The sequence below is a fragment of the Vulpes lagopus genome, chromosome 2 (assembly GCF_018345385.1).
Source record: "Vulpes lagopus strain Blue_001 chromosome 2, ASM1834538v1, whole genome shotgun sequence".
NCBI classification, from domain to species: domain Eukaryota; kingdom Metazoa; phylum Chordata; class Mammalia; order Carnivora; family Canidae; genus Vulpes; species Vulpes lagopus.
Window position 1 is genome coordinate 87,685,957 of NC_054825.1, and position 22,974 is coordinate 87,708,930.

The 22,974-nt window shown below is 41.3% G+C and overlaps 1 protein-coding gene across 7 annotated transcripts in view; it reads left to right on the plus strand.

Moving 5' to 3' along the window:
* Positions 1–22,974, plus strand: part of ARFGEF3 (ARFGEF family member 3) — a 177,290-nt gene that overhangs the window by 128,612 nt on the left and 25,704 nt on the right. For all 7 annotated transcript variants that reach the window (XM_041744802.1, XM_041744803.1, XM_041744804.1 and 4 more), the window contains 7 exons: positions 1,135–1,268; positions 3,946–4,091; positions 5,732–5,911; positions 12,122–12,266; positions 14,433–14,555; positions 19,056–19,159; positions 20,196–20,340. In XM_041744802.1, the coding sequence (XP_041600736.1) occupies positions 1,135–1,268; positions 3,946–4,091; positions 5,732–5,911; positions 12,122–12,266; positions 14,433–14,555; positions 19,056–19,159; positions 20,196–20,340 (977 nt within the window). The remainder of the gene's footprint in view (positions 1–1,134; positions 1,269–3,945; positions 4,092–5,731; positions 5,912–12,121; positions 12,267–14,432; positions 14,556–19,055; positions 19,160–20,195; positions 20,341–22,974) is intronic.

Here is a 22,974-nt window from a genome sequence, read left to right on the forward strand (position 1 = left end):
TGCATGGAGTCTGCTTTGTCCTCTGCCTGTGTCTCTGCCTCTCTCTCTCTCTCTCTCTGCATCTCTATGAGTAAATAAAAATAAAATAAAATAAATTGGAATTACAAGATAGCATGAAGAAAGTCTTTGTTTCAATAATTCGTGAATGCTGAATCCACTAATTCCCATCTTAAAAGCTGTGTGTCTTATATACAAAAGGGACTCCTTATTCAATTTCTGCTGGAGACCCAGCATGTGACAGCCACAGGGCTACTTGCCCTTCTAGTGTGAACTCAGATTTGGAGGGTAGGCAGCAGGATGACCCAAGAGCAGTGGAAGGCTAGCCATATAAACCCACATTTGATGCCAACCTTCTGAATTCCAGTGAGCCTCTGATCCTACTCTTAGCCCTGCTACCTGTGCTCCCCTCTTCCTTCCCAGCTCCTTCTGCTAGAAATCTGTGCGCCCAGCTGAATTGAAAACAAAAGGAAAATCCCTTATATTAGGGAGTATTTATTCATTTAGTAGATAGTTGCATTCCCACCAAGTCCAGGGCTCTGGATGTATGAGTCAGAGGCAATAAGAAAGCTAGGCCCACCCCCCAGGGGACTTACAGGTTTGGGTGTACTTTGGTTTTGTAGCCTTCCCAAGGCCATGCCAAGCATTAGATTCATCAACTTTAGCCCAGCAAAAGCCTTGATTAATTTAGTGGGGTTTGTTTTTGTTTTTGTTTTTGTTTTTGTTTTGTTTGTTTGGTTTGGTTTTTTTTTGTTTTGTTTTTTTTGTTTTTTGCTATAGCTTAATGAAACTAAAGCTAGTTCTAATGATTCCATTCCCAGTTACTCAGTTTCAGGGAGTGATGTTTTGCCAATTTTCAATGTCTCACTAAATATTTTATGAGTACCTAGTATGGCTGAGCTAAGCCATAGGGAAACAAAGATTTTTATTGTTGTTGTTAATGGTCTGTGCCCTTTAGATTAAAATCTCTTAGTTGGAGCAGACTTGTACACAGTAATAATAGGTATAGAAGTATAACATACATTTCTTTACAATGCTTACACATTTTCATTAATCACATTTAACAAAATTACCGTGATCATTCTACCGCAAAGACTTCATGGAATTGCTTCCAAGTAACAAATCTGTTTCTTTCAGGCTCTTTGAAGATGCTACAGATAAGTTGAACCTGATGGCGTTGGGAGGGTTCCTTTACCAGCTAAAGAAAGCATCACAGTCCCAGCTCTTCCATTCTGTTACAGATACAGTGGATTACTCTCTGGCAATGCCAGGTAATTCTTTCCCTGAAGAGACCATGCCATGAGATTAGCAGGAAGCAGCCCAGATCTCCGAAAGCAGCTTGAACGCTTGAATCCATGTTACCGTCACACAGGGTCACCCTGGCTAAGGTCTAGTGCAGACTTGTCATCACTTTTCAGGCATGTGGGGGGTGGAAGCAACATTATTCTGTGTGAACAGAAATGCTGCTATGGCCAGCACTGCACCTGTCACCACCGGAGCCATGCTAGGTGTTCTGTGAAGTTTTGTGCTTGAGAGAAAATTATGTGGCTACTCAGGGTGCAGATAGCTTCCCTTGAGGGTAGGACCCCTTCTCCATATCACAGGCCACATCTCTTGCTTTATTCAGTTCAGCCGCTTGCAGAAGCGACTCCTGATTCCACAAGTCGCTGGTGGGAGGGAAGAGTGGAAGAGGGAGAAGCCTGCGGCTGCTCTTAGAAAAACTGCTGTCGAGCCATCTCCTATTAATGATAGGTCAATGTCACTGTCTTCACTGATGAGGCCAAGTGAAAAGGCAAGGTCCTCTTGAAGGGAGCAGAGTTACACCAAGCTGCCCAGGGGTCCCGAATGGGTGGCAGATTGCTCACAAATGCAACCCGTCCATCAGCAGCCAAGGTTGTCATGCCAAAACAGCCAGCCCCTGCCCATGGGTTTGGGCAAAGGCACAGAGCCATGTGCTGGGGACACATTGTGGGGGCAGGTTGGATTGTACAGCCTCTTGAGGTCCCATCTTTAAGGATCTGAAGTTCTAAGTGTATATATTTGGTCTTTTGATCCTTACTACAGATTCTGATTTGAGAAACAGTCTTTTTCCTGATAGTTTTTAATAGACTTTAAAACCTTAGCTATATAAAGCCAACCTCCCAGACCCATCGGACTTCCAGAGCATCCCTGAGTCTAGGGGCAATCTTCAAAGTGTTTTGGATTGGAGAAATCAGCAAGCTCTCAGCTTACAAAAAAGCCATGAGCAGGGTCAGGAAGAGGCAGCAGACCTAAGAAGGAGACATTTGCTTTGGAATGAACCAGACGTGAGTTAAAATGCTGCCTTCACTATTTACCAGCTACATTGTCTTAAGCAAGTTAACCTGTCTGACATTTAATTTTCTAATCTATAAAATGGCAATAACTACATTTGTTAAAGGTTTGCTTTAAAAAAATAGGGGATCCCTGGGTGGCGCAGCAGTTTGGCGCCTGCCTTTGGCCCAGGGCGCAATCCTGGAGACCCGGGATTGAATCCCACGTCAGGCTCCCAGTGCATGGAGCCTGCTTCTCCCTCTGCCTGTGTCTCTGCCTCTCTCTCTCTCTCTCTCTCTCTCTCTGTGTGACTATCATAAATAATTTTTTAAAAAATTTAAAAAAAAATAAAAATAAACTGTGAGGGCATCCCTGGGTGGCTCAGTGGTTCAGCATCTGCCTTTGACCCAGGGTGTGATCCTGGAGTCCCAGGATCGAGTCCCACATCAGGCTCCTGGCATGGAGCCTGCTTCTCCCTCTGCCTGTGTCTCTGCCTCCTCTCTCTCTCTATGTCTATCATGAATGAATAAATAAAATAAAATCTTTAAAAAAATAAAAATAAAAAATAAACTGTGATTAAAGACGCATAAAGAACTAGCACAGCTTTTGATACGGAGTAAACATTTGGTAAATGTCAGTGATTATTATTACTGTCATTTTGAAGTTTGATATGGCAAGACTAGACTAGTTAGAAAGGAGCATTTCTGATTGGGAGAGTGCAATAGGGACACCTGGGTGGCTTAGCGGTTGAAGCATCTGCCTTTGGCTCAGGGCATGATCCTGGAGTCCCAGGATCGAGTCTCACAACAGGTTCCCTGCATAGAGCCTGCTTATCCCTTTGCCTGGGTCTCTGCCTCTCTCTGTGTGTGTCTCTCATGAATAAATAAATAAAACCTTAATAAAAAAAAAAAAAGAAGAAGAAGAAGAACGCAATAGTGATCAGCATTTGGAAGCAGTATGAGAAAAGCAGTAAGACATGGGCAAGAAGGTAACAAGAAGAGAGAAGACTAGGGTGACAGGGCAAAGGAGTAGCAAAAGATCACCCTAGGCAAAGACTGCCCTGAAGCAAGACCGATCAGGTTAACAGGCATGTTACTGAGTAGAAAGAGGCCTGACCTGCTTAGCAGGGGCTTCCAAGGTGCCATTAAAGATTAGCAACGTGGACGATGAGTGACAACAGTAACGTTAATGGCTACCAGCAGGGGGCGGTTAGTATCGATAAGCACTTTGTATCGCCACATGTAATCCTTAAAGTAACACTAAGAGGTAAGTCCTGTTATCTCTACTTTTATAAGAAATATGGCTTAGAGAGGGAAATCTCTGGTCCAAGATAACCCAGTTCCTAACTGGTGCAGCCAGGAGCTGAGCCCAGACAGTCTGAACTCCCACCCATCCCACTTAACCACAATACCACTCTCCCTTATCCACAAGCATTGCTCATGCTTGTCACAGTCGGCACTGGGGATGTGGTGGCCAATAGCAGAGGTGTTGAGTGAACCACTTCATCTCTCTTGAATCCAGGGTCCTCTCCTCTCTTGGTTGGCCCACACTGACCAATCCCACCACTCAGTATTTTCATCCTCTCTGTGTACTTGAATAGATCAAACTGTTTCTGTGTTTGGGCTTTATGGCTTTTATGGTCTTGCCTTCTTATAGGAGAAGTTAAGTCCACCCATGACCGCAAAAGTGCCCTCCACCTATTCCGCCTTGGGGATGCCATGCTGAGGATCGTGCGGAGCAAGTCGAGGCCACTGTTCCACGTGATGCGCTGCTGGAGCCTTGTGGCCCCACACCTGGTGGAGGTGAGCTTCGGAAAGCAGGGAGCAAAAGCTCAGAGAGTTCCTGCAGTAGAGCCAGTACCGGGTTTTCCAGGTGGTGTACAAAGAGTACTGTGGCCTGGGAGCAATGATGAGGTTTCCATCACCTGGCCACAGACAGCATTGTTCTCCGGTTGTACATCATGGCATTTGGAGAATTACTCCAAAGGGCAGTACCATCTTGGTGTCACCCTGACCCTTTTTCTTTACAATCACATGACTTGGCTAGGTACCTCTTACAGCCGGCTTTTCATTCTTTATGCTTTAGTTTCAACTGAGGCTGGAGTTTCACTCTTATACATAATGATAACAATGTCTTTCATTCCTGCCAGTTTCTTTTTTCCCATAGCTAAAATATACTCTGGGAAGTACCCAGTAAGTAGGCAAACCATATGCCCTAGTTTTCCCAACAAAATTAATTATACTAGGACCCCTTTCACTTTCATACAAAGTGGTTAGTATGATAAATTCTATGAACTAAGCATTTCAATATATGACAACTGGCTACTTCTCAGTTGAGAAAAATTGCTGCCTTGTTTTTCAGTGATAACTATTCTTACTAGTTGTTTAGTGTTAATCTGATGGAGCTACATCATCAAATAAAGTATTTTTTGAAACTTAATTCACTAAACTGAGAACATTCTAGTAAAGAATAAGGGTAAAAAGTAACAACTTGGTCATGGAAAAACAGCAAGGATTGCACTGAAGCAAGTTATCTGTTACACTATAATAACAGTTACAGTTATCTGTTATTATCAGTTATCTGTTACACTATAATAAACCACCACCTAAATCTGGCAACATAAAAATAACAACCATTTATTTTGCTCATGATTCTATGGGTCAGAAATCTGAGCTAGGTTGAGCCAAGCCTAGCTGAGCTCCACTTGCCTCACCTGTGCACCTGTTGGCCAGATGGTTCATGACAGCCTGGACAATGAGGGTGGGACACATGGGCCTCTCCTCACAATCTCTCTCCCTTCAGCAGACCAGCCCTGCTCATTCACATGGCATTCTCAGGATCCCCAAGGAAAAGCAAGATGGCAAACCCCAAATCAGAACCACTTTTCAGTTCTCTACTGATACAATATTTGGTATTGTTCCATTTTCCAAAGCAGGTCACACATCCAAGCTCAGGGTCGGTGTGAGAAAGGCTCCTCAAGGGCATGCATACAAAGCTGTGAGCCAATTAGAGCGTTGTTGGGGCAACAAGCCCATGTCCTTGAGGGACAGAAGACCCGTCTGATCTTCATATTTGGAATGTAATGAGGGGCCATAGGCAGTTCCCAGACTAGGTTCTGGTATCTTTATAGTCCATGTGTTCTATACCACCCAAGAAAACTGTCATGTTACAAGTGGGGGAGGGGAGAAGAGAAATTACAGAAACTCTTATTTTTTTTTTTTGGGAAATTGAGTGTGATCTTCAGTTAAATTATTAAAAATTCAATTTTAGTGTGCTCTGTATCTATACTTATTCCTTGGATTTATTTATTTTTTTTATTTTTTTATTTGAACAGAATTGCTGTTTCTGCCTCCCCACAACGAGGTGGGTTAGGAACTTAAGAAACCATTTTCTTACTTGTGTAGAGTCCTGATAGTATTCTTCTGTCCCCCAAATTTTGTAGGCTGCCTGCCATAAGGAAAGGCATGTGTCTCAGAAGGCCGTTTCCTTCATCCATGATATACTGACAGAGGTTCTCACTGACTGGAATGAGCCGCCTCATTTTCACTTTAATGAAGCACTTTTCCGACCTTTTGAGCGTATCATGCAGCTGGAGTTGTGCGATGAGGATGTCCAAGACCAGGTCAGTGTATCGTGGAAGTCAGCATCACCAACATCACAGCCAGCCCTGACTAAGCACCCTGGCAGGCACTGCTATGTGGCCTTTGCGTATGTCATCCGTCCAGAAACCCTCTGTGGAATCTGTAACAGAGGAGTTAAGCTATTTGGCTAATGATACATAGTTAATAATCAGTGGAACTGAGGTTCGAACCTAGGTAGTATAGCTATACCAGTCTATACTTTTATGTACGTAGCCTACACTCTTAATCACTACAGTACCCTCTGCTGGGAGACAGGTATTAAAAAAAGTAACTGGACACTACATATCCAGCATGATGTTGCTCTAGGACCACAGAAGATACTCTTTGTCTGAAATCTACCCAAAATGTGAATAAAAGGTTAAAAAATTCCTTTTAGATCCATTGACCCTTTCTGGCAAGAAAGGCAAGAATACCAAGATGTCCACAACTAAGTGACAATGGGAAGCCAGTATGCTAAGTAGAGCTCTAAGACTGCTTTTGCCATGAGGGAATTTGCCATCAGGTGAAGCATGAGTTCTGGTTCTCACATTTTTGAGGCCATAGGAATAGAAGATAAATCTCAGTGCAAACCTTTTAAGACTGGTGTTCACTCAGGCCAAAATTGAATTAGAAATGAATCCACATACCACCCTCCCAAGGATACTAGCAGCCTGTCTCTAACATTGGCTCTTGGTAGAGATTTAAAAAAACCAAAAACACGCACAATAAAACCCAAAAACTCTGCAGCATTTAAAATTGCAAGGTAGCCCTTCTAGCAGGTCAGCATATGAAATTACACCACCATGGTGCTCTGAGAAGCTTTATATGGGCATGGCACAAAAGCAACAGAAATTCCCCCGGAGGAATTCATTTCAACTTGGGCCATAAAAGAATCCCACTACTAAAGTTCCAAGATATGTGAGTTCACAGTATTTACAAAATATTGTAAAGCATACAGGGAAACAAGGCAATAGAGGGAGCTGGCTGAAACAACAGATGTCACAGTGAGGACTGAAAAGAATTGAAATACTGGTATCCTTCCTGCAAAATATTAAACAAGAATGTCTATTAAGTTCAATGAAACAAAGGAAAGCAATGAAAATATATGAGTTAATACCTAAAATTAAGTTGGAGAATTTCAATGATAGTGAACTAAGTAGTTCAGATCAACTTCCCACGGGGAATAACCAGGAAAAGCTGGATAAAAAAAATTTTTTTTAATCACTGGAAGGTACTGAAATACAACAAGGTGGTGAATAACTATGAGGCCAATATCTAGAAGAAAAAGAATACCCAAAGTCAATGTCTGGTATTTGAGACTTCTTTTCCTGAAAATGGAATCTGCTAATTTCAGAAAAAGAAGTTGGAAGATTGAGAAACTAACCAACTTTGGTGGCTGGGGCCTGCCAAGTCTGATAACTTCCTGACATCTTGGGACAGAACCATGAAGAGAAAGGGATATATTAGGAGGAAGAGTGAAACTTAAATAGACTAGTTATAACAGGAAATAATCCCAAACTTCAAATAATCCCAATCCCTGACATGAGATTAGAAGATTAGTGCCTGCCATAGCACAAAATGCCTCTCTGACAGAAGATGACATCATCCCAAGGCTTCAAATTATTCTTGATTTGCATGTGCAGTGTCTACATTCAATCAAAAATAATCAGACTCATTAGGAAAATAACATGTCACTGACAACAAAAAGAAAAACAAACAATGAAAATAGACACACACACAAACATATATATGCTCATGCTCAGTCAGGGATCTAGAGTTATAAGAGACATACTTTAAAATAACTGTTTTTAAATTAAATTAACTTTTAAAATTACATTCAGAAAGATTTAGAACAGGAGGGATTTGGGGAGCCTAGGTGGCTCAGGGGTTTGGTGTCTGCCTTCAGCTCAGGGCATGATCTCAGGATATGGGATCGAGTCCCACATTGGGCTCCTTGCAGGGAGCCTGCTTCTCCCTCTGCCTGTGTCTCTGCCTCTGCGTGTGTGTGTGTGTGTGTGTGTGTGTCTTTCATGAATAAATAAATAAGATATTTAAAATAAAATTTAGAAAAAAGAAAGAATAGGAGGGATTTGGGCTATGATGGCATGAAAAAGTTCATGAAGCTTCTTCACAAAAGTCAAGTATAAAACAGGGCAAAATTGTCAAAAGCAACAATTTTAGGTTTGTGGAAATTGACCAAGGACAGACAACAAATACAGTAGGATTTCCATTTGGAAATATTTCTTTCTAGAACCTTGGTTAAGAACGGTGGAAGTCTGTGACTTCTTGCCAAAGACTCCCCATCACCTCTACTGTCAAGCTATTGCCAAGAATAGTAGTTTGACCAGTGTGGAGCTAACGTAGAAAATCAGCAGCTTTTCTACTATAAGGGACAGACTTAGTTTAAAGAAGAGGAAGAACGGCCATTGGTTTGGCCATGAAAAGCAGCAAAATCATTGGAAGTGAACAGGGGAAGCCTGCAACTTTGCTAGCCTAAGGTTGCCATGAACCAATAAGAAATGTAACATGAGTCTCTGGAAACCAGAGATTTACAGGAAGACTAGATAAGTTCCTTCACACATCTGTGGCTGGCTGAAACATGGGCATACACAGGACAGACCATACCAGTTCCACCAGAAAGTGAAAAAGAAGGGAGACTTGAGAACTGGCTAAACTTAGAATATTTTCCCCAACCTACACACATGGATTGGTTGAAGAGGATGGAAGACTTAAGGGCTCAAGTTGTCGAGCACAATTTCTCCCCACATCATCAGCTGACCACTAAACTATGCAGACCTGGGGATACATATTAAATAATAAATCTAAGACCTAAAAACAAAAAACTGATCCAAAGACACTGGCTCCTACACATAGGTAGAGACAGATTGCACAATAGAAATCCAACCCCTTATTAAAAAAAAAAAACTCAAAAACTAATCAGAATTCAGCATTGCCACAGTGTATTATATAAAAATGTCAACTTTTTAGGAAAGGAAGGAAGAAAGAGGGAGGGAGGGAGGAAGGAAGGAGCAAGCGAGCGAGCAAAGAGGCAAGAAAGAATGACACATATTGGGAAGGGAGGCAAAAAATAAAAAGTGGCTTAGAATGAGCCCGGATGTTGGAGTTGAAAGACAGGCTTTAGAGCAGCTATTATAAATATGTTCAAAGAATAAAAGGAAAATATGATGACAATGACTCAAAAGTCTAATTAGAGAAATGGAACTATGAAAAAATGCAAATTCTAGAGTTGAAAAGGGCAATAACTGAAATGAAAAATCTACGAGATGGTCTTCCCAGCAAGATTTGCAATGGCAGAAGAAGAATCCATGAACTTGAAGGTAGATTAATAGAAATAATCCATTCTAAAAATTGGAGATTGACCAGACACAAGGCCTTGGAGACTTGTGGGAAAATGTGAAGCTTACATGTAATGGGGGTTGAGACAAAGATGAGAAACCACAAAGGGTCAGAAAACATATTTAGAAAAATAATGGAACTCCGATTAACATCAACACAAAGATATCCACAGGAGATACATTATAGTCAACTGCTCAGAGACAAAACCTTGAAAGCAGCGAGAGAGAAACAGTTCATTACTACAATAGAATAGGATTAATTGCTACTTTTCCAGAGAGAATGAAGGCCAGAAGACAATGCAATGACATATTGAAAGTGCTGAAATTAAAAAAAAAAAAAGTGGTCAGTGAATAATTTAGAGTAATTACCTTTCAAAAATGAAGGTGAAGTAAAAGCATTCTCAGATCATCAAAAATCAATAGAATTTCTTGCCAACAGACCTATCCTATAAGAAGTATTGAAGGAATTCCTTCAGTCCAAAGGGTGATAACACAAGAAAGTAACTTAATTTCACAAGAAGAAATGGTGTTTATGTGGGTAAATATAAAAAGATTGTATTTTTTTTCCTTTTTATTTTAAAAACAATGTTTAAAGCACTAACTCTAACACTGTATTTTTGGATTTGTTAAATGTAAAGATATAAATAACCATAGCAGAAAGAAGGGGGAGAAAATGAAACTATTTAGAAGCAAACTTATTCTATTTTGCCATAATTAAGTCATTATTAACTTGAATATTGTGATAAATTGAAGATGTGTATTATAATCCCTAAGGCAACAGCCACAAGAATAACACAAAAAATAAATTAAAAATGGACAAAGGAATTAAAATGATACACTAAAAATGTGTTTAACACAAAAGATGCAGTAAGAGAGGAACAGAGGAACAAAAACCACATTATATATAGAAAACAAATAGTAAAATGACGGATGTAAATAAGACCACATCAATAGTACTAAATATGTATTGGTGAAATATGTTCCCCATTTTTAGTCATTAAGGAAATGCAAATCAAAACCACAATGAGAAATCACTTTAAACCAACTAGGATGACTTCAATAAAAGATACTAAGTTTTGATGAAGATGTGGAGAAGTTGGAATTCCCATATGCTACTATCAGGATAGTTAAATGCGCCACCATGGAAAACAGTCTGTCAGTGCCTCCAAAGGTACTTACCCAAGAAAAATGAAAACATATATTCATACAAATCTATACACAAACATTCAGAGCAGTATTATTATTCATAAGAGCCAGAACATTGGAAAAACCTCAATTCCATCTGCTGATAAACAGATAAATGTGGTATTTCCACATAATAAATATAATATTATTCAGCAATAAAAAATTAGCTCTGATTTGTGCTACAATGTGAATGAACCTCAGAACATTACACCAAATGAAAAAAAACAGCCACAAAAGACCACATTTTATAGGATTTCATGTATGTAAAACACCTATAATAAGCAAATCGATAGAAACAGTAAGTTAGTGATTGCCTAGGGCAGAGAGTAGGGTTCTGTGGAGGGAATGACTGGTAGCACATACTGGCTTTGGGGGCACAGGTGGGTCATGAAAATGTTCTAAAATTAGTGATGGTTGCACAGCTCTCTGAATATGCTAAAAAACAACAAATTGGACCGTGTAAATGGTAAATCTTAACGTATGGGATTTATATCTCAATAAAGACGTTAAAAAACATGAATTGACTCAACTATCAGAAAACAGATTGTAGGGATCCCTGGGTGGCGCAGCGGTTTGGCGCCTGCCTTTGGCCCAGGGCACGATCCTGGAGACCCGGGATCGAATCCCACATCGGGCTTCCGGTGCATGGAGCCTGCTTCTCCCTCTGCCTGTGTCTCTGCCTCTCTCTCTCTCGCTCTCTGTGTGACTATCATAAATAAATTAAAAAATATATAAAAAAAAAAAAAAGAAAGAAAACAGATTGTAAGGGTGTAAGTTTACAAGAGACAAGTTTTAGATTAAAAAGCATAAGTAGATTGAAAGTAAAATAAGTGAAAATGATAGGCCAAACAAACAGGAACCATGAAATTGCTGGGGTGGCCATTTGGCTCAGGTCGTGATCCAGGGGTCCCAGGATGGAGTCTTGTATTGGGCTCCCCACGGGGAGCCTGCTTCTCCTTCTCCCTATGTCTCTGCCTCTGTGTGTGTGTGTGTGTGTCTTCTGAATAAATAAAATCTTTAAAAAATTAAAATTAAAATTTGTTTTTTAAGAGACACCATTAAAAAAATAAAAAGACAAAGCTAAAGCTGTAAAAAAAAAAAAATTTGTAAATCCTGTATCTGAGGAAAGACTTGAATCTAGAATATATAAAGAACTCTAACAACTTATTAATAAAAAAACAATAATGAGGGATGCCTGGGTGGCACAGTCAGTTAAGCATCTGACTCTCGGTTTCTGCTTGAGTCATGATTTCAGGGTCATGAGCTTGAGCTCCATGTTGGGCTCTGCACTCAGTGTGGAGTCTGCTTGAGATTTTCTCCGTCTCTTTCTCTACCACACCCCACCTACACTTACTCTCCCCCCCCTCTCTAAAATAAACCTTTCCTTAAAAAAAAAAATGACAATAAATGAAAAGACAAAAAAAAAGCAAAACATTTGCAGATGACTCATAAGCACGTGAAAAGTTGCTTAACGACATGAATCAGTAGCAAAATGCAGATTAATGCAATATGGCTGCTTCTTTTTGAGTGAGTTTGACTGAATTCTGGTTTCTCTTTTTCATTGAAATTAACCCAAAAAATAGGAAGTAGAGAAGTAGATCCTCCTCCCAGAAATTTTTCTGCTGCTTTTAAGGAAAAGGTTTTACGTGCCACCTCCTTTGTTTCTGCCAGGTTGTCACATCCATTGGTGAGCTAGTCGAAGTGTGTTCCACCCAAATCCAGTCGGGATGGAGGCCCTTGTTCAGTGCCCTGGAAACTGTGCACAGTGGGAATAAGTCTGAGGTGAAGGAGTATCTGGTTGGTGATTACTCCATGGGTAAGAGCATGTGTTGATTTCATGTCCTGAAACTTTACCAATGCATCTATTAGTTATGAACTTTTGGGCGGTGTCTTTAGGATTTTCTAAATAAAGTAGATCATGGAATCTACAAACAGGTAATATTCCTCCTTCCTTTCTGATTTGGATGTGTGTTTTTTCCTGTCTAGTTGCACTGGGTAGTATTTCCAGTACTATGTTAGGTAAGGGTGGTGAGAAGGAAGAATGTAGATGATTTTTGTTACAAAGTATGAATTCTTGGGACACCTAGTGTCTCAGTGGTTGAGCATCTGCCTTTGCTCAGGGCGTGATCCTGGAGTCCCGTGATCGAGTCCCACATCAGGCCTGTGAGGAGCCTGCTTCTCCCTCTGCCTGTGTCTCTGCCTCTCTCTCTCTCTCTCTCTCTCTCTCTCTCTCATGAATAAATAAAATCTTAAAAAAAAAAGTATGAATTCTTGATGCCAATTTTCATGCTACCAAAAGAAACTGAACAATAGAGAAGGCTAACATTCAGCCATGTCTCCTTGCTAGGAAATAATCTGGTGTAGCAGGGACACGCGTTCCAAGTTCTGCCCACGCGCCAAGATCCCTGAGCCTCATCAGGCCCTGCTCTTACTGACAGATTAAACAAAATGCTGTCACTTCTGTTGTTTCAGTTATACAGATGTGTGTTGAGTTTGCTCCTAAAGTGAAAAAGAAAAACATTGTTTGCTTGCTAGTAAGAAGCAGAAAAGCATCACAAACACAATAGAATCCCAGTTAGGCAAATTGGGTTTGGCTGGAAATGAATGGGGGTCCATAAAGCATGCCCAGAGACCCACCAGAGGGATTCACAGCACTCAGCATAGAGGTATGCTAGGTGGCATTGCAGGGGTCAGATTTATTACATGGCTCACTGCTAAGATTTATCATGGCAGCATACTGAGGACAAGCCAGATTGTAAGGGCAGAAGAAATCCCCGTGCGGGCTTCCATGTGCTCTCAGCCTCCCCCAAGGGTCCCACAGAGCATACTCTGCTCCACTGGTGAAAATGTAGCAACATGAATATGATGTTTCTCCCCAGCAAAGCCCATTGGAGATGCAGCTAGGAGCTGGCCACATAGATTCCCTCTGCCTAGCGCCTACCAAAATCCTAGACTCCCCAAAGGAAAGTGAGTGCTCAGGATAAACCATGTTGTTTGCATAGTCTAGGCACAAAGAACCACCTTACCAGTCAGCTGTTGCCTGGGACTATCCTGAGAGCCAGGTTCCCAGAAGCCAGCCAAGGGCTGAACTTGTAAGCAGGCCTTTGTGAGGATAACAATCTTGAGCCTGTTAACTCTCCTGCTCAGTTATAAATCAATTAGTATATGCCATGAGGGCTTATCTAAACCTTTCCTTGCCTATAATTATGTGTGTAGAATCCCAGGGGATTCTGTGTGTTTCGCTACTCCTAGATCCACCTGTTGCCCCAGCCTTGCATTCAGCTAGCTTTGCCCTTAAAGCTCTACCCATCCATGTTGAAGCAAATGGTGGGTATTTGTCGTTTCTAATTGCTGAGTAATATTCCATTGTATACATAAACCACATCTTCTTCAACGTGGATGGAACTGGAGGGTATTATGCTGAGTGAAATAAGTCAATCGGAGAAGGACAAACAGTGTATGTTCTCATTCATTTGGGGAATATGAATAATAGTGAAAGGGAATATAAAGGAAGGGAAAAGAAATGTTGGGAAATATCAGGAAGGGAGACAGAACATAAAGACTCCTAACTCGGGGAAACGAACTAGGGGTGGTGGAAGGGGAGGAGGGCGGGTGTTGGAGGGGAAAGGGTGACGGGCACTGAGGTGGACACTTGACGGGATGAGCACTGGGTGTTTTTCTGTATGTTGGTAAATTGAACACCAATAAAAATTAATTAAAAAAATAAATAAATAAAATAAAATAAAATAAAATAAAAAAGCTCTACCCAGCTCTCTTCCTATTTTTAGCCTTCCTGCAGCTCCCCCTGCAGGCAAAGCTGAGAAGGACAGCAGTGGAGCCTGGCCACACGTCCCGTCAAAAGGCCAGGGATTTCCTCCAGGAGCAGGTCTTTTCCAAGACTCCGGGGAAGGTGCTGGGAATATGGGTGACCTGAAGGGCTGAGACTTATTTTTCTTCAAATTCTACAACCTTCCTCCCTTAGGAAAAGGCCAGGCTCCAGTGTTTGATGTATTTGAAGCGTTTCTCAATACCGACAACATTCAGGTCTTTGCTAATGCAGCCACAAGCTACATCATGTGCCTTATGAAGTTTGTCAAAGGACTGGGTAAGTGGAGTCTTCTTTTCCTGCCTTGTGACAGCTGGGGGTCCTTTCCTGGATGACTTTGCATGGAAAGCTCTGGAGGCAGTCCCACTGGCTGCCTGGAGCAACCTGGGCTTTCAACAGATGGTGGCGTGTTGTATATTCAGAAGCAGAAAGCCTGCTGTAAAAGCAGCTTGGATTCTGTCCAGGGTTGCTATTTTTCATCGTGTTCCTGGAATACTCTTGTAGCATGTTTTCAATCTGTATGTTACTTTACTCTAACAAGATTCTTTTTGAATCTTCAAACGTTCAGTGTTATATTCTATAATTGCCCTTATGCAGGAACCACTGTCCTCAATGTCACATAATTAGCAGCATGAGCTTGAGTTTCCAGCTTCCCCTAAACAAAAATTAAGGATGCCTCCCCCTGGGCCTTATTTATCATAACATTTCTTTGGAGTGTGAGAGTCCCCCTTCTTTGAGGCCCTGTGTGTTTCAGAGACTACCAAGCTGATTTAACGCTTCATTCAGCAATGCTTAAACAAAGTAGAGTCTTGCTCTGCAACATGACCTGCTGCAGCAGATTTTTATATAGCACAAGTTTATCTGGGGTAAAACGGAAGGCAGCACAGTTAGTCAAACCAATAATTTAAGACTTACTTACATTCCTTCTAAAAGTTTGGAACTTCACCGTGGAGTGCTCTTATATCTGGAGGTTATCGACAGTTCATTTGCAAAGAAAACTGGACACAAAGAAACTAGGTGACTTCATTCAGATTCCCCCTTTTGCAGGGAGCAGAAGCAAAATGCAAGTTTTAGGATAGAGGCAACAAGGCTGATCTGTAGACCACTGTTGTTATATTCTATTATTTATTATATGTGCCTCATTCTATTGTTGAATCTGCCCCAGGAAATGGAGGACTGAGCAGACACTTGCTTATCGATTTTACACTATGGGCTTCAGAGGAAGATTTCTTGTGAACAACAGCATAAAAATTTTTTTAAACTATGTTAATTAAAAAGAAACCAAGTAACTTAGTGTCTTAATTGTAAGACACATAATCTTAGTAGTAGGAAATTCAGTTATTGCATGGGAAGAACTCACAGGAGTGTGTCTCCTTTGTTCTCCTGTGACCACCACATTCAAAATGCTCTAATGCTAGATGTGGAGGGCGGAGGGTTCTCACACCATCCAGTATTGTGCAATACCAGTGGGGTGTCCTATAATTCAGTCCAATTCTGACACTACCCGGAGTTAGCCCAGACTCCACAGGGTAGGGGCTCAGTCCCACAAGACTACCCCCCACATCACATGCCAAGCAAAAGTAGGTCCCCATTTACCCACAGCTCTGACATGGCTACAAATAAAAGGTTCCACGACCTTCTCTCCTTGGATTTGGTTAATTGTTGGAACAACTCACAGAACTCAGGGGAACATGATTAGCAATTTATTATATAATGAAGGATATAATAAAGGACACAGATGAATAGCCAGAGAAAGAGCTACATAGGGCAAGGTCCATAAAGGTCCCAAACACAGGAGCTTTCGTCCCCATGGAGTTGGGGTGTCCTACCCTACCAGCATATAAATGTGTTCACCAACCCAGATCTCCAAACCCCATACTTCTACAACTTTTATGGAGACTTTATCATGTAGGCATGATAGACCTCTAAGTCTATTTCCAGTCCCTCTCCCCTAGGAAGGGGAAAGGAGCTGAAAATTTCAAGCTTCTAGTCATGGCTTGGTCTTTCAGGTGACCAGTCCACTTCTAGGAGCCCACCGGATATTGCCTCAGTTAGAACAACAGACCCTCCTATCATGCAGGAAATTCCAAGCATTTAGGAGCGGCGTGTCAGGAATTGGAGTCAGAAACCAAGTATTAGGGCAAAAAAACGGGGGGGGGGGGGGGGCTCTAATCCTCATCACTTGGGAAATTACAAGGATTTTAGGAGCTCTGTGCCAGGAACTGGGAGCAGAGGCCAATATGTATATTTGCTATTATGTCACAGTCTTATATTTCATTTAAGAACCATTATTGGTATTCTGTTATTCAGTGAAGAGTTGAGTGCCTGCCATGTGTGCACAGCAGCCTTCATATGTACTATGAAGGTATGAAGAGGAATAGAACATGCTTCCTGCCTGTGAGAGGCTCACAGTCTCTTCTAGGAAACACATATAAATCAATCATTACAATTAAGTAAGATGAATACTTTCATGGAAGCTGGTAAAAAAGAAAAAATACATGTAAGCTGAAATAAACAAGTAGCTGAGATAGATGTTTGGTAGTGGGGTCCCGTGCAGGCTTTAAAGGGTAAGGGACATTTGAACTTTGTGGTGAACTAGGTTTCCTTTCCTAAAATCAGGGTACATTGGAGGTACCCACATAAAGGGATAGTGAATGATGAGTTGGGAAGAAAGGAAGTTGTGAAGGGCTCCATATGCCACATCAAGGAATCCAGAACGTGTGGGGAAGGTTTCTAGGTAAAGAGTGGTACAATCACACAGTGTTAGAAACTGAACTCTGGAAGGCATATGTTCCCTTACATGGGGACGAGAGGCTGCAGGCAGAGAGGCAGTAGAGAAGATGAGGTTGGCTCCAGTGCATGGTAGAGGTGGGATCTGTGGGGCTTGGCCCTGCTAGAATGGGGGCTTGGGGAGGAGGCATTGAGGAAGGCTCCCTGCTTCCCTGACAAGGACTAGTGTTACCCAGAAATAGGATGTTAAAAAGGAGAGCAGGTTAAGTAGGTGTGGAGAAGAGGAAAAAGTAACGAATTCCATCTTTGGACATTTGGACACGTTGAGTTTCTGTAAAACCCTATTCAAGTGGGGATGTCTAGCAGCATGTTAACAAATTTTAGATTTTATCTTAGGGAAGGACTTAAAGGCAGCAGATAGAGATGCAGAATAATCTATGTACACATGGGGAATTGTTGGTTTGTTTTTTTTTTCTGTGAATCATAAGGTGGCATTACTTGTAGGGGGCATGGGAAACTTGAGCCCCCAGTAGCCATGCTGACTAGGTACTGCCCCAGACTCCAGGGGGCGCCATTTGCATAGACTTTGATGTGTAACGCACCAACCTTGGTTAAAAAACAAAAAAACGGGGATCCCTGGGTGGCGCAGTGGTTTGGCGCCTGCCTTTGGCCCAGGTGCGATCCTGGAGACCCGGGATCGAATCCCACATCGGGCTCCCGGTGCATGGAGCCTGCTTCTCCCTTTGCCTGTGTCTCTGCCTCTCTCTCTCTCTCTCTCTCTCTCTCTCTCTCTCTGTGACTATCATAAATAAATTAAAAATTAAAAAAAAAAACAAAACAAAAAAACTGGGCTGCTCACTTTGATCAACAGGCTAAGAAATGAAATTATTTTTAATTGCCATCTGGTTATTTCAACATGAGTTTGACCCAGTCTGTGCTTTTATATTGTAAAGCATGTTAATCCAAACCCGGGGCTGGCAAGCAATGGCCTGCAGGCCAGATCCAACCCATCGATGGTTTTTATAAATAAAGTTTACTGAAACACAGCCATGGTCATTTGTCTACTACTATTTTCATGCTACAATGGTAGATTTGAGAAGCTGTAACAAAAACAGGATGACCTGCAAAGCTTAAAGTATTTACTGTCTGGCCCTGTACATAAAAAGTTTGCCGATCCCTGATCTAGAATACAAATATTTATCTTTTCTTTTTTAAGGAGAAACATGCTGCTTTGTCTGAATTTTAACTAATGCCCAGTAATTAGGTCTGTCTGCCCACAGGGAAGGGTGCCTAGTGGCTACGATTGTAGACAATTAGAAACAATTTCAGTACTGTGGAATGATCTTATTAAAAGTACGGGAATAGATTTCATCCCATGGGAAGAAAAATGGTAATCCTCAACTACTATTTACCTATAGAAAAATCTAGATGCCCTCCACAGATCTGCAAAAATCTCTAGATATGTTCCAAAAATAAATAAATAAAAATCATTTCAGTTCAATTCGATAGTCTCTATCCCTGAGCCCCAGATGTCTAGACTCTTCCCAGAGGACTTTATCACCACTCTATAGTGCTGAGCCCTGGCAGCAGAGGGGTCCTTTTGCAAACAGAGAGGCCAAGTGCTTCCCTCCATCGCAGACGTGGCTGGGCACCAGGAGTGTCCTTTATCATCAAGCTCAGAGTCGCACCATCCACAGCAGGGACAGTGAGGGGAACTACCGCGGGCCCAGGCACATTGGGACCGCGTGCAGCCACTGAAGGAACTGTGGTCCAGTACCAGAAAAGAGGAGTTCACTGTTTAGTGAAAAGAGGAGTTACCAAAATGGAATAATCCAACAAACTAAGATGCTTGATTCAATCCCAACTGTATTAACACGTACACATGTGGAGGGAGAAAAAAATAACTGAAAGGATTTTCCTCAGGGTCCAAAGTTTGGGGTACTTTTGTCTTTTATTTTAGTAGACATTTAATGAATGAGTGCTGTGGGAGCTACTAGGTCTTCTGCTGAAGGGGGGATGCCAGAGTAATTGTGTCTGTCTGTCCTCCAGGGGAGGTGGACTGCAAGGAAATAGGAGACTGTATCCCAGGACCCGGAGCCACATCCCCAGACCTGTGCCTCCCCGCCCTGGATTACCTCAGGCGCTGCTCGCAGGTAGGGGGCCATGCTCCTGCACCCACACTGGGCTCCAGGCCCTGTGACCGGCCTGGGACCTGATGCTTGCAAACCAGGTGTGGATGTCTCTTGCTGAAGCCCAAGAGAAACATTTTTGGCTGACTCTGAGGAGAGCAGGGGCTGAGATCTGGAGTAGGAATTTTTGTCCTCACTGCTTCCATGAAGGAAAGAATGAGAGGAATGAAAATGTGCTAGAACACACAATTGAACTGAAACCTCTGAAAATTCTCCTTTATACTCAAGACACAGGAACGGTCCTAATCTCTATGTTTGCATCAGGCTGTAGGGAGAGAGGTCATGGGAAGTCTTCATGATAGGATGTGGTGGTGGTGCCACCACTGAAGAGAGACAAAAACAAAAAAGGGACGTGTTCAGTAAAGATCTAGTGAGGAAATCCCATGAAACCTCATTTATCAAAGGGAACAGCGACTTTCGTTGTGGTCAATCCAGTAATTGCTGTTAGCCCAAGAGGATGCTCCCTCCAGCAACCAGAAAGCCCCTTCTGCTCCCAGGCTTCAGTGACACCCTTTATAGTTGTTCTCCTATCTTCACAGGTGGTGTCCCCAGACCTTTTCCTGTCTGTGGAACTCCTCCCTCGGTGACAGCAGTGATGGTGTGAACCCCAGGGCTTTAGAAAGGATACCTAGCCCCAGCTTCTTTCCCCATCAGCCCTCAAAAGACACCACATGACAGGACTTCAGCTACCTTTCCACCCTCAGATCCTTCCCTCTCACTGTATGCTCCAGCCACACTGACTTTCCACCCCTCAGATACATGGCACCTCACTGCTCAGGGCAGTTGCTGTTCCCTCTCCAGGGAATGTCCGCCCTGCATCTCCCTCTCATGAGCTACTGTAAGAATCCAAATCACAAACAACCTCAAAACTTTCATACATTGGAAGCTTTTCTGGTTTTCCCTAAGACCAGTATTGCTGGTATACGATGTTATTCTTCTTTAACACCCATAGTACAGCTTTTTCTAATACATAGTTGCAATTTGGTTTTTCATTATTTAGTTACTGGCCAAAATCTACAAAATGCCCTTGAAGCCAATATTCCTTAGTGGGCGACTGGCTAGCTTGCCTCGAAGACTTCAAGAACAGTCGGCCAGCAGTGAGGATGGAATTGAGTCGGTCCTATCTGACTTTGATGATGACACTGGTGAGTTAATTGATTGGACTGAACTCTAGGTTATTTGTTATGTTTATATTCCCAGAAGCTTAAACTATGAGTTCAGTAGCTTAGAGACATAAGAATGATCATCCATTTATGTTACTATTGTTTTTAATTCTAATAGAACAAGTCTACGTAAAGTTTCCATGGACTATTTAAAAACATCATTTGATGTCTTGTCTCCAAACCCATCCTTTTATAGATGGATGCCTCTATCCAAGCTCAGTACAGATCTGCAGATTCCACTAAATATAGTTTCTAACTCTGAATTCTCTATAATTTAGCAAATTGGAACGCGGTTGCATTGGTACGTAAATTGACTGGTAATTGTCTTTAATACCTTCTAGGAAACACAATCATTATATAATTACTTCCTGTAGGACTCTTTGGTTAGAGACTGGGGAAATTAAGCCACTACTGAAGAGAGAATCTATTTGTGCCTGGTGGAACTGAAGCCTCATTAAAAGAATAATTTTAAAGAATGTGTTTCAAATTAGTTCCCATGTAATTTTCTGTGGATCGGAGTTCTCTAGTAACTTTGGGAAATTTTCAGATGGATTAACTCATGCTCATGCTTGTCTTCTGATTCAGTCAACCCTGCCCTGTTCTAGATCTAGAAGTGGAAATTATATCCTTAAAGAGAACTAACAGGACTAACAGGCATAGGTTGATTCAAACTCTTGCAAAAGGAGTTTTGGGGAGAGGTTTTTTAAATTTTGCTTTTCTTTAATTATTAATTTTTGTTTTATTTTTCTGTTATAAATTCACTTATGAGAATAGCGAGAGGATTTACATTTTTCCACAGGGATTATAAATGGTAAAACCTCACTAGTTGAGAGTAGTTTTAAGGGAGAACTGTAGGAAGGAATAACAAATGTAGAGAACAATTTAAATGGAAATTGGCTAGAGGTTGTCTAATAGAGGTTTCATTTAATGACCCTCCAACCCAGGAATTAGGGTTAGTTAGGAATAATTTTTACTTAGCCTCTTAAACCTCCAACCCAGACAATTATAAACAGAGGCTAATGTTTCTTATCTATAATACAGTCTTTAAACAGTTATAAATTGTCTGTGTATGTAGCAATCAGCAGTTCTCTTTCCATATGTGCAAATCATTAATCCATTGTTTTTTTCTAGGCAGCCCATCTTATAGATAAAATTCAGCTAATACCTATCTAAAGTTTTCCACATTATCAACTCATTGATATCTTTAAAGTTATTATGATATACGAAATATAGCTAGCTCAGAGAAAAGAATTAAAAGCAAAGGCTTCAACTTAGTATTGAAAATTTATATGCTCTTACATGTTATTCCTCTGGTTTCCAAAGGCAAATAATGTCCTTTTTTCCCCCCCATGGAAATTTCAGACATGATTAAACTAGACAGAATGGTATAATGAGCCTTCATGTACCCATCACCCAGCTTCAACCATTAACTTATAGACAGTCTATTATGTATACACACACACACAACCCCTCACTCTGTCTCCCACTTCCTCTCACTTCATCTATTTTAAATTAAATCCCAGACATTATAGCATTTCATCTGTAAATGTTTCAGTTTGTGTTTTTTAAATATAACAAACATAACCACAATTCCATTATCATATCTAAGAATTAACAATTATTTAATATTAAATATTATTTTTTTAAGATTTTATTTATTCATGAGATACACAGAGAGAGAGAAAGAGAGAGAGAGGCAGAGACATAGGCAGAGGGAGAAGCAGGCTCCACGCAGGATGCCCCATGTGGGACTCGATCCCGGGCCTCCAGGATCACGTCCTAGGCTAAAGGCAGGCGGTAAACTGCTGAGCCACCCAGGCTGCCCTCCTTAAATGTTAACATTTCCCATTTTCTTATGTCAGTGAATTTTCAGCATTCACATAAGACCTGTACTGTGTGTTTTGCTGATAGGTCTCTGAAGTCCTTCTCAATCCCTAGAGTTTCCTCTTCAACTCTTTTTCACTCTTTTGTACTTCATTTGTTGAAGTGAGACCCCATAGAGTTTTCCACATGGACTTTATTGGTTATACCCCCCCTAGAGTGGTGCATAGCATGTGATTCTGTCTTCTGCATTTCCGATAAATTAGCTTGTTCCCACCTGCTTATACTTTGAGGCTCATGAGCCTCTGTCACCTAGTTTTATTATATTTGTGGTTCATGGGTTTGCTTTAGCTTTCTATGAATGGGAATGTCCAAAATGTAGAAGTAGTTTTTTTTATAATGGGAATATGATAAAGCTGCCATCTTTTGACAGTTATCTTTCATAGGAAACTGAGAAGTATTAAAATGTAGGGTGGGTTATTTTTTAATTTTCTATTCTAGGCCCTTTTAGATGAAGCGAAAGAAATCGAGTCCTTTCTCTGTGTCAGTTATCTGGCAGGTTCATCTATTTCCAAAGGCAGTGGTGAGCAGGAATGTTGGCTCAGATAGTGCTTCTGTAAATGGCAAAACTAAAATTGTTTGGATCTAATAAAAAAAAATCTCATGCTTTTTCCCTTGCCTTGTAATGAGCAGCACTAAAAGTTAGTATCTTGTTTTAAAAATGAAAGTCTGAAGGGGAGAAGGAAGAGAGGTGTATACTGAGAGGTGTGCTGCTTTGGGTGTATGATTCTGTTG